We start from the raw sequence: 16383 nt of genomic DNA, 5'->3' as shown, positions 1-16383 counted from the left end.
GACCCCACAATCGACCAAAAAAAAGTCAGCATTGAATGCCAGTGTGTATGACATATTCTCTTTGGCCCATCCCCACCCCATGCAGGGGAAGGAACCTAGGACTGCATATCCTAAGCAAACATTGTACCATAGAACTGCATCCTCAGCTCTGAATCATTGTATATTTCAATTAAAAGACTGTCATTATCTCAAAATATTAAAAAAAAAAAAACAGTTCTGATATTGGCTCAGATTGCCTCCAAGATGCTTTAAAAAGATGGGGTTGTGTAAGCAGCCAGACAACAGGAGCTTCAGGAGGACTGTCATGGTTCCAGACAGGCTGGAATTGTACCTTGGAAAGACCAGATTAGCCGAACACTTAGCTTTTATAGTAATTGTTTGTCTTTTTCCCCTGTGTTCTGGAAACTCCTTGAGAAAACAGACCAGTGAGTCTTATTCATCATGGTTCTCTAGGTTCTTTATACAGAAAGGAAGGTATCAAATTGACCTGTGGTTTGGTTAAAATATGAAATGTGAACAAGGGCTAACCAGCTGTGGAAAAGAAGATAGTTTCAAGTAGAGGGAAGAGTAAGACAGAAGCCCTGTGGTAGGAACGAGCAACTCTGTCCTTGATACAGAAAGAGAATGAGCCAACCATGGCTTGGGTAGAGTCATGTGAGGTAACAGGTGTGTTGGTTGGGCCATGTGGAACTTTGATTTGTAGACTTACAGGGCAAGTTAAGCTGTTTCACCTAACCTAAGAGCAACGTAAAGCTTTTCGTCTTTGTGCGTATTAGAGGGGCATGATCAGCTTTGTCACCCCACAAACTGCTGGCTGCAGGGCCTTGGGAGATAAGTGAGAAAGTAGCTGTGACTCAACGAAGGGAGATGAGAGTTTATCTTAGGGTCACCAAAAGGTAACTCCACAAAATCAGGGATCTCTGTTTCATTTGCTACTGTTTTTCCCATTTTCCCAACATTATGCCATGGAACACATGGCAGACATGGTGAAAGAATGAATAACAGGGTGTTTAATAATGGAAAGATTGATGGTTGAAAGAAATATTAAGAAGGAATGATTCCCTGACTTCCTAACATCCCTCCCTCCTTTCTTCCTTCCCTCCCTTCCTTCTTTCTTCCCTTCCACCTTTCCTCCCCTCCTCCCTTTCATTTCCCTTCTTCCCTCCTTCCTTTCTTCTTCCTCTTATTGTGCTGAGGATCAAACCCAAGGCCTGAGCATGCTTAGACAAATGTTGAACCACTGAGCTCTTCTTGTTTATGTGTATATGTACACTCACCCACCACTTACACACTTTTTTTGGTGTAGAGTCCCAACATACAGCCTGGATTGATGCTGAACTCATGGGATTATAGATGTGTGCCACCACACCCAGTGCTACATGTTTTTGTATGGATGGAGGAATATTGGCATTTCCTCAATAAGAAATAGCAGCTTCTATGTATGGTGTGTTTCTAATTTTCTTTGTTAAACAGAGTCTGGGCTTCCTCCTCTCCACTTTCTTTGGAAGACCCCATTCAAGGATGGCTTCTGGTTGTTTTTCTCTGCTTATAAACAGTGAGAGTGTCTAGAGGCCAGAACAAAGCAATTCTTGGATCACTGAAGTCTTGTCAAGAATTTGAAGAGGCCTCTATTCTCCCTCTTTCATATATATGTGAGGTCAGCGGGATGTAAGGCTAAGAAATGTTACAGGTTAGGGCAAGTAAAGGACCAGTGGTCTAAGCAGCCTTACTAACAAGGGACTTATTATTAGCAGGTCAAGTCTGCCTTGCTGCTGCCCTCCAAATGTATTCTAGTGGCTATAAAAGTTAAGAATTGATAGGATGGATAAATTTGAATAGATGTTTTCTTTTTGGAATGATGCTCCATGGAAAAAATAACTCTCAAGGTTTGCTGTGAATGAAGACTGCAAGAGTCTCTTCAAGGATACGGCTCAGGGGATGGGAAGGTGGCTCAGTGGTAGAGCGCTTGCCTTGCATGCCTGAGGCCCTGGGTTTGATTCTCCAGCACCGCATAAGTAAAAATAAAAAAGCTGGAAGTGGCGCTGTGGCTCAAGTGGTAGAGCTGAAGAGCTGAGGGACAGCGCCCAGACCCAGAGTTCAGGCCCCACGACCAGATCCAAAAAAAAAAAAAAAGATACGGCTCAAATATTTTCCAGAACTGTGTCAAGGATATGCTAATTCTGTAAAAGGAGTATGCAAGTAAGATATATTATGCTTATATATGAATTAAAACATTTTAAAGTAGATGTATGCACACATGCCACCTCCAAGATAGCTATATAGTTGGGTGGAATTATGGCAGATTTTAACTTTCATCTTATTTTCAAAACTTTCCATAATAAATGTGCTATTATTATATTATTATTGGCAGTCCTAGGTCTTGAACTCAAGGCCTAACCTCTGTCCATTGAGCTTTTTTTTTTTTCTTAATGCTAGCACTCTACTACTTGAACTACAGCTCCACTTCTGGCTTTTTGTTTAATTTGGAGGTAAGAGTCTCATAGACTCAGTAGGATTACTGTGAGTGATCAGTGCCTAGATATGTGTTACTTTTATAAAGACAGAATTCCACATGGCATTAAAGTTTAAAAATATTAACTATGGATTATAAAATGAGGTCATACTTAGAAACCATGTGTCCATTTATGAGTATTTAGAAAATGTGGTTACTCTCCCATTGATTCCAAGTATTTGCCTGGTGGTGTGCAAATCTGTGTTCAATGAAAGCTGATGAGCACCGAAAGCATTGGCTGGAAGACGTGCAGGGAAATTGCTGAATGACTGGTGTAACAAGAGTACAAGCAATGTTGCTGAGTTATATTTGCAGAGCGAAAAGACTAGATAATGGGGAAGGAAATGAGTATTATGATACTTCCCTTTCAGCAAAATTCCTATGTTATTCTTTTGCCCTCTGGCTTGCTGTTTGGAGGAACTTTGTAAGCATTTGGGCTTCTTTTAATAAAAACTGGAAAACACACGTTTCCTTTGGAGGATAGAGAATGGATTCTCTTCTCTCTGAGAGGCAATGTAATGTATTAGAGTGGAGCTCAACAGCCTGGATTTGAATTTTAGCTTATCTGCTAGCTATGTGATCTTATTGCACTTTAGTTTCCCGAGTATTAACAATAGTAATTATCTGATAGTGTTATAGTAATGACTAATGAGAAATATCTGTAAAATGTTCAGTAGGTATTTGGTCAATGCTAGCTGCTATTAGTATTATTATTGTTGCTGTTATTATTATTGGCATTACTGGCTGGGGAGGTGGGTCTCATGCTTGCTAGGTAACACACTTTTACCACTTAAGCTACACCTCCAGATTTTTTTAGTTTTAAGTTTAGGTTTTTTGTTTTTAGTTGGTCATGGAGCTTGAACTCAGGGCCTGGGCGCTGTCTCTGAGCTAATTTTTGCTCAAGGCTATAGTTTTACCACCACAGTGCTACTTCCAGTTTTTGGTTAATTGGAGATAAGAGTCTCATAGACTTTGTGGCCTGGGCTGGCTTTGAAATGTGATCCTCAGGTCTCAGCCTCCAGAGTAGCTAGGATTATAGGCATGAGCCACTGGTGCCCGGCTGTTGTAGTTATTTTTAGAATAGCATCTTGTAGTCCTGGAATCCTGCAGAGGAGAAGTCAGGCAACCACTACTATGCCCAGTTTTATATTCATTGAGATGTATTCACAAGAATTTTGTTTGCTCAGGGTTGGCTTTAAACTGTGATCCTATCTTCTTTTCCTGAGTAGCTAGGGTTATAGGTATGAACAACCATATTCAGCTTAGCTGCTCTTATTTAAATTAAGATGCTTTTAGAAAGTTAGCAAAGCATGAACACAATGACCTCTTCAATGCTGCTTACCAGTCAGCAGGTTTAGGATTGGCATGGGTGGTCTGAGCAGATAACTTCCTAGTGCTATCTCCCAAGCATAGACATATTATAAAATGGACTGTGTGGGGCTGGGAAGGTGGCTCAGTGGTAGAGCGCTTGCCTTGCATGCATGAGGCCCTGGGTTCGATTCTTCAGCACCACCAAAGCAAAAAGAAAAAAGCCGGAAGTGGCGCTGTGGCTCAAGTGGTAGAGCTCTAGCCTTGAGCTGAAGAGCTGAGGGACAGTGCCCAGGCCCAGAGTTCAGGCCCCATGACCGGACCCCCCCCCCCAAAAAAAAAGGACTGTGGAAGGAAACAAGGACCTGCTAATGAGATACCATTTCTAAATTAAATTAAAAATAATGGGCAGACTCTCTGTATTGTTTTCATAAGGAGCAGGAAAAGTGAGATTATTAAATATATTTGCCTAATATGAGGCTTATTTTTTGTTTGTTTTTATTTAGGAGTCGGAATACTTGTAGCAGTTTGGGAAAATCAGTAACTTGTTCCAATTTATTTACTTTCCAATTTATTTATTTATTTTATGCAAGGTCTTATGCTGTGTAGTTCAAGCTGGCTGTGAACTCTCCATTCTCCTATTTCTTTTTTCTTTTCTTTCTCTCTCTCTCTCTTTTTTTCTTTTTCTTTTTTGTTGGTTGTGGGGCTAAACTCTGGCCCAGGCGCTGGCCCTCAGCTCTTCAGCTCAAGGATAGCACCTTACCACTTGAGCCACAGTGCTACTTCTGGCTTTTTTCTGCTTGTATGGTGCTGAGGAATTGAACCCAGGGCCTCATGCATTCAAGGCAGGCACTCTACCACTGAGCCACCTTCCCAGCTCCCCATTCTCCTATTTCTGTCTTTCTAGTTCTGGGATTACAGGTGTATACCACCTTGTCTGGTTTGTCTATTAATTTTTTTTTTTTTGGGTCCGGTCATGGGGCCTGAACTCTGGGCCTGGGCACTGTCCCTCAGCTCTTCAGCTTAAGGCTAGTGCTCTACCACTTGAGCCACAGCGCCACTTCCGGCTTTTTTCTTTTTGCTTATGTGGTGCTGAGAAATCAAACCCAGGGCCTCATGCATGCAAGGCAAGCGCTCTACCACTGAGCCACCTTCCCAGCCCTGTCTATTAATTTTTAAAGCATGAATAAATTATTTTATTTTAGGGTAACTGAGATGGTCAAATTAAATGGCATATGAGGAAATGTTTTTTAAAAAGTTGTAACTACTACATCTATACAAGGTGTAGTTATGAGGTTTTATCCCTTTAAAATTTGATTAGCCTAATTGATTAGTCTAATTCTATACTTAGATACAGATTAAATCATAACCTTACCCAAGAGATCTGAGAAGCAGGAAAGAGAAAAGTCACCTTGTAGGGAAATAGTAATTCCATACCATTTCTGTGAACCAGTCTGCGCAGGCCATTCGAACCCACTCTGGTGTTGCTGGGCTCTTGACTGTGAAGTCTTCAGTTATGTCTCTTTGTCTGCGGGCTGCAGCTACAGCATCAGCAATGGCAAAGAACACAGATGACCCCAGGAACATCCCAGACTCTCCAAGGCCCTACAAGAAAGTAGGTTTGTTACAGCAGTTTCTACATAGACTGTAATCTACTAAAGGACCATTGTATTCTCAGCTCCTGGCATATTTGGTTCTCAATTACTATTTGGTGACTGCATAAAGTTAGGGTACTCTTAATAATCCAATATCTAGAAGTGGAGCTGTGGCTCAAGTAGTAGAGTGCCAGTTATGAGCAAATAACACTGAGTTTAAACCACAATGACAGACAGACAGTCAGACAGACTGACAGACACAGACACACACAGACACACACAGACACACACAGACACACACACACACACACACACACACACACACACAAACTTCACTTGGCAGGTATTTGAGTGATAATAAATCCCAGCATCATCTGAACTTCCCAGATCTTCAGTCTTGTATGGGTTACATTTTTTCTATGGGAAAGGTTTTATGTGTGTATGTGTGTGTGCACCTACATGTACACACATGTATATTTGTGTCTTTGTGTAGTAATGAGAGGGTAGCCTGCTCAGTAAAGGATATTCAGTAGATTGAACTAAGCCAACCTTATAAGCAGAGAAAAATGACTTACTCAGAATCTAAAAGGGTATTCTAGAGGGAAAAGGATGGACTTAAACATTTTGTAAGCCTCATATGCAAGCAACAGGCAGACAATACAAGTGAGTGATGTGCATAGATGAGGACAATCAGGAGTAGCAGGGACTCAGGTGACATAGAGGTTACCCCCTCCCCATGTTAATCTAGAGAGGGCGGTTGCTCTTTCTTCTAGCCAACTGTTGTCTTCCAAGAATGCAACCAACATCAGCAGATCATCCTTTTTTTACAAAACATTTTAGGTTTTTATATTTTAATGTAAAAATCTCTATTTTTGTTTTGTTTTCTCCTGATTTGAAAAACAAAACCCATGTATGTCATAGATATATCTTCAGGCAAGATTTTGCCATTGGGGCACCAATTTGTAACCCTTGAACCAAATCTGGCTCCAGTCCATAATCCCTGGGTGCCCTGGTAAGTGGGGTTACCTCTCTGAGCCTCTATTCCTCTGCAGTGGAATGTAGGCAATGGCAATTAAAGGCTGTTAGGATCAGGAAGTACAGAGCACTTAGCAGTATGCCTGATACCTAGAAGGGCTCCATTAGCACTACACAGTACATTCTATGGAATGATTGGCAAACCACGTGGTACTGGGGGATCCTCTGTGGCTGGCCACAAACACAGAAACTCAAGTGTCTTGGCTGCCCTGTAACTCCTGGTGTCCTGAAAGTGGCTCTGTCTGGGGCTCTGGGCTGTCTTTTGCTCCTTCCTTCCAACCTGAGGGATTTTTGAGTCCAACCAGAATCACCTTGTTGATTGTCTTCCCTTTCAGAGTTACACTGGCTTCATTGCCATATACCCTGGTGAAGTTCCTACACTAAATATGGGATCCAGTTTGGAAATAATGAAAATTCCTTCAGATGAATGTGTCTTCCTCCTCTTCTTCTTCCTCCTCCTCCTCCTCCTTCTGCTTCTGCTTCTGCTTCAGCAGTTTACTCTTAGCAAGAAAAAGTACTCAGCTTCTCAAATTTAGATGAAGATAATATTCTTTTTTTTTTTTGGGTCTGGTCATGGGGCCTGAACTCTGGGCCTGGGTGCTGTCCCTCAGCTCTTCAGCTCAAGGCTAGTGCTCTACCACTTGAGCCACAGCGCCACTTCCGGCTTTTTTCTTTTTGCTTATGTGGTGCTGGGGAATCGAACCCAGGGCCTCAGGCATGCAAGGCAAGCACTCTACCACTGAGCCACCTTCCCAGCCCCTAGATGAAGATAATATTCTGAGGATACTGTCTTAACCAATGTAAATTAAACAATGTTGACATTTAATTTGCAATTTCATTATGTTGGCATATTAAGGGTTGGCTGGAGTCTGTTTCCTGACACTACTCACATTTGGGACCAGATAGTTCTCTGTTGTAGGGGGTGGCCTTGCATGTTGAAGGTGGTTAACTGTATCCCTGACCTCTGACTACTAGTAGTAAAAAAATTTTAACTCTTAATATTGCCAAATATTCTGGCACATTACCAAACAAATTACCCACATCCCAGGTAGAGATCTACTGTTCTAGATCTGTTTCTTTTTTTCTCTTTTAAAAAAACCTTCCTGTAACATAGGTCCTATGGTTTCCCTTATTTACAATGTTTAGTATATGTCTGAGTCAAGCAGAAAAGGTCAGATAAGTTGATGCTAGGGAAATGAACTGTAAGATATGTATTCAAATGTTTATTTTTTCTTTCATGCGATTGTTTCTAACACATTTATAAGATTATTTCTTTGTTGCTATGTATGTCCCTCCCCCACAGTATAACCCCTGCTTTCAATGTATTTGATGTTGGTATAATTTGTGGAGGGGAAGGGAAAAACAAATAATTGAAATAGGGATACAGGTGGACCCATTGCAACAATGAGATGTACAAATCGTTATGTCAAAAACGAACTTTACAACTTTGTGTGGGGGGGGGAGGATTGGGTGGGAGGGCGGGAGGAGGATGGGAAGGGATGAGAAGGGGAAACAAAGGAGGAGGCTACAATGCTTGATAAGAATTGTACTCATTATCTTGCCCATGTAATTGTAACCCCTCTGTACAGTATTTTCACAATTAAAAAAAAAGAAGAAAAACGACAACAACAACAACAACAAAATCCTTCTTGTTTCCATCTCATGGAGTTCATTTGGATAAATACAGTATTATTTTATATGTTCAGAAATATATAGGCATTGAGTCTTTGTATTCCTCTCCTAAGAATATCCTCGTAGATCTGTTTGTTGGTATGGCTGAGTACGCTGAGACCCTCAAAGGGGCTCAGTAGGATGATGATGTTGGGGCAGGAGCTTCTGTCAATACTGCCAAGGCTTTCTGAGATTTTAGTAGTATGGTCTTCAATCCCACTTAATTGTGTGTGTGTGTGTGTGTGTGTGAGATGTGTGTGCACATGAGCCAGTCCTGTGGCTTGAGGTCTCATACTCTCGCTTAGCTTTTCCACGCAGGGCAGGCTCTTTACTACTTGAGTCACAATTCTACTACCAGCCTGTTGCTGATTACTTAGAGATAGGCGTCTCATTGATTTGTCTGCCTGGGCTAGCTTAAAACCATGATACTCCTCCGATCACAGCCTCCTGAGTCGCTAAGACCACAGGCATAAGCCACTGATACTTGAGTAATGTCATATTCTTAAAGTTCGTGAAGTTTTTGATGAATATTAGACTTTTCAGTGAGAGATAATATTAATAAAATCTTTTTTTTTGTCTGTTGTGGGGCTTGAACTCAGGGTCTGGGTGCTGTCCCTGAGCTTTTTTGCTCAAGGCTAGCACTCTATCACTTTGAGCCACAGCTTGACTTCCAGTTTTTGAGTGGCTAATTTGAGATCAGAGTCTCATGAGGACTTTTCTGCTGGGGTTGGCTTTGAACTGTAATCCTCAGATCTCAGCCTCCTAAGTAGCTAGCATTACAGCATGAGCCACTGGTGCTTGGCTTCTTAAAATCTTTGATCCATGATTGCCATTGGATGGGTCATTTATCTTTAGTGAATCTTAGTGTTTCATAGGTGATTTGTCTCCAAGTGTTTTGGTATGAATAATCACTTACATCTATCTATCTATCTATCTATCTATCTATCTATCTATCTATCTATCTATCTATCTATCTATCTATCTATCTGGCTAGTCCTGGGGCTTGAACTCAGGGCCTAGACTGTCACTGACCTTTATTGCTTAAGGTTAGCTCTCTACCATTTGAGCCACAGCTCCATTTGCATCTTTTTGCTGGCTAATTGGATATAAGAGTCTCATGGGTTTTCCTTCCCTGAGCTGTCTTTGAACTGAAACTCTCTCGTCTCAGCTTCCAGAGTTGAAAGGATTATGGGCAAGAGCCACTGAAGCTGGGTTTACTTTTTTTTTTTGGTTGTGGGGCTTGCATTCTGGGCCTGGGGCTGTCCCTAAGCGCTTTAGCTCAAGGCCAGCACTCTACCACTTAAGCCACAGAGCCACTTTACCATTTTCTAGTGGTTAATTGGAGGTAAGAGTCTCATGGACTTTCCTGCCTAGGCTGGCTTTGAATGGTGATCCTCAGATCTCAACCTCCTGAGTAGCTAGGATTATAGGAGTGAGCCAGCAGTGCCTGGCCAGGTTTACTTTTATTTTATTCTTGGACTTCCACTATCCATGCTACCCAATCTGTGATATTGTACATAGTGGCAGGTTGGTACTTACCTTGGATGAATAAATGGTTAGTGGAGTTTGAGATGATGGCAACAAGGAGATGTTGAACTGCCCAGGGACATCAGTGATGGTTGGAATTTTATACTCATCTGGACTCCTAGAGTAGAGGACACCCTCTGGGGAATATTGCAGCTCTTCAGTGGTATAAAGGCCCATGCCCTGAATAAATGAACCTTCTATCTGAAAAGGGATAAGTGCGAGCTTTTGTGACATTATATTCTTTTAAGAAGAACTTTACCTATCCTGCAACTACTGTTAAGAAGGGCATCCACTCAGTGGACCAGCACCTACCTGCCCAATGTCAATAGCTGGATTTAGGCTGTAACATGCATCCATGACGATGTCTGTTCTGATTTTCTGCCCAAAATAAAAATAACATCCCCATAAAAACTTGACTTAACAAATACTCTTTTAAGGTTTATTCAAAGACTCTCTAGATATTCCAGAACTCCTGCTTGATGGTTTAACATTGCACAGAGTGCTAGCAACATTAGAACTGGTAAAACATTTGCTAAACTCTTCAAATTGAGTGTCACGAATATCAGTGACCCTGGATGATCTTTGGAATTCATGATTTTGATTCCCGAAAGGAATATCCTTCCTTCCTTCCTTCCTTCCTTTGGTCATGGGGCATGAACTCAAGGCTAGCACTCTATCACTTGAGCCACAGTGCCACTTCTGGCTTTTTCTGTTTATGTGGTGCTGAGGGATCAAACCCAGAGCCTCATGCATGCAACGCAAGCAGTCTACCACTGAGCCACCTTCTAAGCCCGCGGTCTTGATTCCTATTAAGTGACTTCAAAGTCCAAAACATATGGGTGTGTGTGTGAGTCACCTGGAAAATAACTGAGCCTTGTTGTGCCTCCAATTCTCAACCTAGCTTTCTTCTTCTAATTTATGAGCTCATTTGGTCCTCAGGACAGGCTAATACAGATAACCTTGTTGCCATTTTATTGAGGAAGTCAAATGGCCAGAGTGGCATGTAAGAGATTGGGGATTTTTAAGATCTTGGGAAGTATCCAGGGCCAATGTTGAGATCAACTTTGACTTTACTATCTATTTCCTTCTCAGCATCATAACCTGGCATTTCTGTGTTGGCACAGGGTGTGTGCATTTAGGTTGTTTGAAAGCAAGAAAGCTTCTACCGACTGTCATTTTGCCTTCTTTCTGCCCCAGTTTTGCAGGATTTATTCTGGTTTAAACTCAGTATTTGGGCTCATTGTTTCTAGTAGCCTTTTAGATTTGGCGATTCCCTTTGGAAATTCACTTTGCCTCAGGCACTGAGACCAGCTTGGATAAGAAAGGAGATTATGCCAGTGTGTTGGCTCACACCTGTAATCCTCACCTATTCAGGAGGCTGAGATCCAAGCCTCATGGTTGGATACTAGCCAGGCAGGAAAGTCCATGAGACTATTATCTCTAATTTATCACAAGGAAACCAGAAGTGGCACTGTGGCTCAAAGTGGTAGAGCTCAGCCTTGAGCATCCAGGCCCTGAGTACAAATCCCACAACAACAACAAAAAGGCGATTACTGACAGCTCTGAGTGGGTCTTGAATTTCCTTTTACCATGGAAACCTGCTATGTTTTGCTCCATGGATGCTGAGCAGTGGAAAGATAGGACAGCTCTACATTAACGCTGAGTGATTTAGTTCTTGAAACCATAGTCAACAGCAATAAGCATGTCATCTACCTGGCACCACTGAGCCATATTCAGTTTCTCTTTAATTAAAAGAAGTTTGCCTCTTCAAAGAATAAATTGTTTTTTAATTAAAGTCATACTGAAATCACTGAACTTTTACATATAAACCAAATTTTAACTTTTGTGGCACTACTGTAAATTCTGAAAAAACCCTTTCTCTTTGCTATTTGCTTCTTTTATTTATTCCCAAGCCTTTAGGTACAATTGACAGATAAAATAAGAATGTCTCCAATGTTGTTTATTTGGGATTCAAATGGACACAGTTGGCCTGGGCTTTTGTTTGCTAAGTCTGGCAACAGAACTGGTGGAGGGCCTGAAAACAACTTCCTATATGGAGAAGAGCCTTAAACTGGTTCTAAGTGTGCAGGGACACCAAAACCTTCAAGAGGGCTGGGACAGGGACTGCAGGCTTGTCTTCTACCATATTATTCTGTACTATTATCTATGCGTGCCATGGTATCACAAATATTAGAAAATAAAGTTCTAAAATAATTACATGAACAATCTGCCATGAACTTGTCTCTTTAAATGATCTAATGTATCCTAAGGAGAAATCTCAATGAGGCATGAGGGCAATTGGTGTGCGTAGGTCCCTCTATTCACTGTAACTTTAAAAATCTTATTCATGTAACTGATAGGGAAGTTAACCAACATGGACAATAAAAAGCATTTGATATGATTTGCACGTTGGTATTTGTAAAGCCTTATACACAGATTTGTTGTTACTTTGGGAACAAAGGGGCTAACGATAACATTAATTCATGTATGGAGTTTAAATGTGTCCTTGGTGCATCTCATAACTTTGCTAACAGTTTAGTTTATGTTGGTTGTGATATATTATAGTTAAGACTTCTGTGATCTATGTTCCCAGATTGGTATCTGGGGTATATTCATGGATTTATCTTCTGTATTTTATTTATTTTTTTGGGGGGGGGGATCCAGTCGTGGGGCCTGAACTCTGGGCCTGGGCGCTGTCCCTCAGCTCTTCGGCTCAAGGCTAGTGCTCTACCACTTGAACCACAGCGCCACTTCCGGCTTTTTTTCTTTTTGCTTATGTGGTGCTGAGGAATCGAACCCAGGACCTCTTGCATGCAAGGCAAGCGCTCTACCACTGAGCCACCTTCCCAGCCCCATGGATTTATCTTTTATGATGTAAGTTGTTACCTTTGAATTAAATGTGACTCTGACTTTGATAGTTGCTTTCTTGGATGCTTAGATAGCAAGCACAAAAAGTAACTTTTATTATTCCTCTGAAATCTTTTTCTTTAGAGGTCAGAAGTGCCCTTGGGGTAACTGACCTTGGGGAAAGCACATGTTGTTGTGTGTGTTGAAACATTTGCTCAAGATTATTTGCTAAATGACCTCATCTCCTTTAGGGATGGAACTTTTTTTTTTCAGGGTAAAACTTCGCAAAGTGATTTTGTCATCTAAAATAAAATGGAGTGAAAAAAGTGTAATAAATTTAGACTATCAAGAGCAATTGTTTTTTGACCACTACATTGCTGGATCTCTGAAAATTTCTTGGAATTCTTCTTCTCCTTCTCCTTCTCCTTCTCCTCCTCCTCCACCTCCTCCCTCCTTCCTTCCTTCCTTCCTTCCTTCCTTCCTTCCTTTCTTTCTTTCTTTCTTTCTTTCTTTCTTTCTTTCTTTCTTTCTTTCTTTCTTTCTTTCTTTCTTTCTTTCTTTCCTTCCTTCCTTCTTTCTTTCTTTCTTTTTTTGCCAGTATTAGGGTTTGAAATCAGGGCTTCATGGACTTTTCTGCTGTGATTATACATGTGAGCCACTGGCACCTGGTTAAGGGAACCCTTGTTATTTGTTATTGGGTTACTTTAAGGTACAGTTTGTCATTGATTATTTGACTTACCTTGTGAGCACCTGTCAGACAGTCAACTTCAACCTCAGAACAGGCAGCTCCATAGACATAGTATGGAAATGGGTCTCCCTCCCCTTTCTCCCAATCCATGAAGGCCTTGTAGCCTCTGAGAGAAGAAAGAAAGTCCTTTAGCTTGGTGGCAGATAACACAAACAGGGTTGATTCATCTTAGACATGAGCAAGTTTCATGATAGTGTTTCAGTAATTGGATGTTCATTTAAACTGACTTAACTCATTGATATTGCTGACTCGAATCTACAACCTGGTAGGCTATTATTTGACTCTGTTTTTAAAGAGGACACTCCTTGTGCAGGGAAGATATCAAAGAGAAGAAGCCAATGGACTGTTTAGGCCTAGGCCTCATAGCATATCTCCATTTGATAGTCTGCTAATTGAGCCTTGGCTCTCTGCACCCTGAGAAACTCAGCTGATTTTGGTCAGTATTCCTAGAGGGACTCCCATCTACCCTCCTAAACAATGAAACTTGGAGCTGTGAAAGAAGAATTTGTATCCATGGCTCATGCCTATAATCCTAGTTACTGAGGAGGCTGATATGTAAAGGATCAAAGTTCAAGACTAGCCTGAGCTGAAAAGTTCACTAGAGTTCCATCTCTGAAATAATAGGGCTAGAGGTCTGGCTCAAGTGGTAGAGCTCCAATCTAGCAGGTATGAGCTGGGTTTAAACCCTAATACTGCCACCAACCAGAAAAAAAAAAAAAAAACTTTTAATATTGGATTGTTTTTCTCGGGCACATTAACTCAGGCATTTGGAATTCATTATGTGCAATGGGTTGGGCAATTAACTCTATTTTTTTCCCTGTACTAGAGTTTGAACCCAGGGCCTGGGCCCTGCTCCTAAGCTGTTTTTGCTCAAGGCCAATTGAGCCTCTTCCAGCTTTTTTGATGCTTAATCAGAGTCTCACAGACTGTCCTGCCTGAGTTGGCTTCTAACCCAGATTATTAGATCTTAGCCTCCTGAGTATCTAAGGATTACAGGTGTGAGCCACCAGCACCTAGCTATTCACTCTTTTTCTTTTTTTTTTTTTCCAGAAGAACATTTCCTTCTGTTTGTTCATGGGTAGTCTGGTGATTTATTTTATTAAAGATTTTGACAATCAGGAGCTGGGAAGATGGCTCAGTGGCAGAGCGCTTGCTTTGCATGCCTGAGGCCCTGGGTTCGATTCCTCAGCACCACATAAGCAAAAAGAAAAAAAAAGCCAGAAGTGGCGCTGTGGCTCAAGTGGTAGAGCGCTAGCCTTGAGCTGAAGAGCTGAGGGACAGCACCCAGGCCCAGAGTTCAGGCCCCACGACCGGACCCCCCCCCCCCCCCAAAAAAAAAAAGATTTTGACAATCAATTCTTCTGTTTGCTTTATTTAATTAACATAAATTTGCTGAACCTTTTCCCCCATTTCCCTCACCAACAGGTACTGCACAGATGATTAGTGAGTATCACCCTGCCCCCTTCTCCTGCCTTCTAGGGAATTAAAAAATGACCTTCTGATAAGAAAGGGAAATTTGTTTGAGTGCAAATCAGTTCTAGTGATCTTCTTACTACTTATAATAAATAATAAATAATGATTTAATATTTTGTACCTTATATGAATCACTTTTTATTATTTAGTATTTCTTTTGGTCTTTTCTTTGGCATTGGTCCTGTGGCTTGAACTCAGGGTCTGGGCATTCACTGTCCTTGAGCTTTTTGTGCTCAAGGCTAGTGCTATACCATTTGAGCCACAGCTGTACTTCTGACTTTTTTGTAGCAAATTGGAGATGAGAGTCTCACAGCTTTTGCCCAGGCTGGCTTCAAACCACAATCTTCAGATCTCAGCCCCCTGAGTAGCTAGGAATACGGGCACGAGCTACTGGTACCTGGTTATTATTTATTATTTCTTTAGGTGTAACTAGATATAGATCTCAAAGTCTTATGTGAAATTACAGAATTTTGGCCAAAAATAGAGTCTAGCAATTGTATAATACAATCTTTTTGTTGTTGTTGTTTTGGCTCTGTACTCAGGGTCTGGGTGCTGTCGCTGAGTTTTTTTCACTCAAGGCTGGCACTGTACCACTTCGAGCCACAGCGCCACTTATAGTTTTCTGGTGGTTATTTGGAGATAAGAGTCTCATGGACTTTCCTGCTGGGACTGACTTTGAACTGTGATCCTCAAATCTTAGCCTCTGAGTTGCTAGGATTATAGGTGTGAGCCACCTATGCCTGGCTTACAATCTTATGTATAAATGAGAATGGAAGCCCATGACAGACAGATTGCTTCATTTTTTTCAGCTAAATCAAGGTTTTGTTTAAATTTTTACCTGAAATATCCAGTGGCAGAGAGACTGATTCTTTGTTCAAATGCTGCTTCTATCTGTAGAATGAGTATATTCAGTAAAATGAGATAAGTATACCATTTGATAGGTAAAAAATGAGACTATTCTATGTATCTGAATTGCATCTCTTCCCTGTGGCTGTAACACCAAAAAAAACTTCCTCTTCTTCTTCTCCTTCTCCTTCCTCTTCCCCTTCTCCTTCTCCCTTCTCCTTTTTTCCTTCTTGCCAGTCCTGGGCTTGGACTCTGGGCCTTGGCACTGTCCCTGAGCTTCTTTTGCTCAAGGATAGCACTCTACCACTTGAGCCACAACACCACTTCCATCTTTTTTTGTGTGTATGTAGTACTGAGGAATTGAACCCAGGGCTTCATGCGAGGCAAGCACTCTGCCACTAAGCCACATTCCCATTCCTGAAAATTTCTTTCTGATGGGGTTTGGAAGTCTGGATGGAACAAAGTACTCATAGGATCCTTCTGTATATCCATGGCATAGAGGGTAAACTCAAAATATTTGTGAAGATACATTTCTAAGTGTTAAAACTCTAGTAAGAGCATGTATGTGAGAGAATGAAAAAGATGTAGGGTATTGTTGTGTTAGGTTAAGTTACATTCAATAGCAACTAGGCCTTTCAGTTTTTTTCTTCTCTACTGAAAGCATCCATTTTTTATTTTGCTCTTTCCTGCAATTTTATTAATGATGCATAAATGGCTAATAGACAGGCATCACCAACTTAACTGACCTATCTTTACTATCCTGAGGGAAAAGAATTTTCTACAGTATCCAGTTTACCCAACAATTGCTTATAAGGTAGTTA

General features: G+C 41.2%; 1 protein-coding gene across 1 annotated transcript in view; it reads right to left on the bottom strand.

Moving 5' to 3' along the window:
• LOC122096446 (aldehyde oxidase 2) overlaps window positions 1–16383 on the bottom strand; it is a 92805-nt gene that overhangs the window by 10923 nt on the left and 65499 nt on the right. Inside the window, exons 31-35 of the mRNA XM_042667003.1 lie at window positions 15555–15607; window positions 13235–13349; window positions 9961–10026; window positions 9661–9849; window positions 5258–5425 (exon numbers count right to left, since the gene is read on the bottom strand). Coding sequence (XP_042522937.1) covers window positions 5258–5425; window positions 9661–9849; window positions 9961–10026; window positions 13235–13349; window positions 15555–15607 — 591 coding nt within the window. The remainder of the gene's footprint in view (window positions 1–5257; window positions 5426–9660; window positions 9850–9960; window positions 10027–13234; window positions 13350–15554; window positions 15608–16383) is intronic.

Source organism: Dipodomys spectabilis, unplaced genomic scaffold (genome assembly GCF_019054845.1).
Source record: "Dipodomys spectabilis isolate Male_0828 unplaced genomic scaffold, ASM1905484v1 ptg000373l, whole genome shotgun sequence".
In the NCBI taxonomy this organism is placed as follows: Eukaryota; Metazoa; Chordata; class Mammalia; order Rodentia; family Heteromyidae; genus Dipodomys; species Dipodomys spectabilis.
Note: the sequence above shows the minus strand (reverse complement) of the source record. Positions and strands in the feature narration are given on the sequence as shown.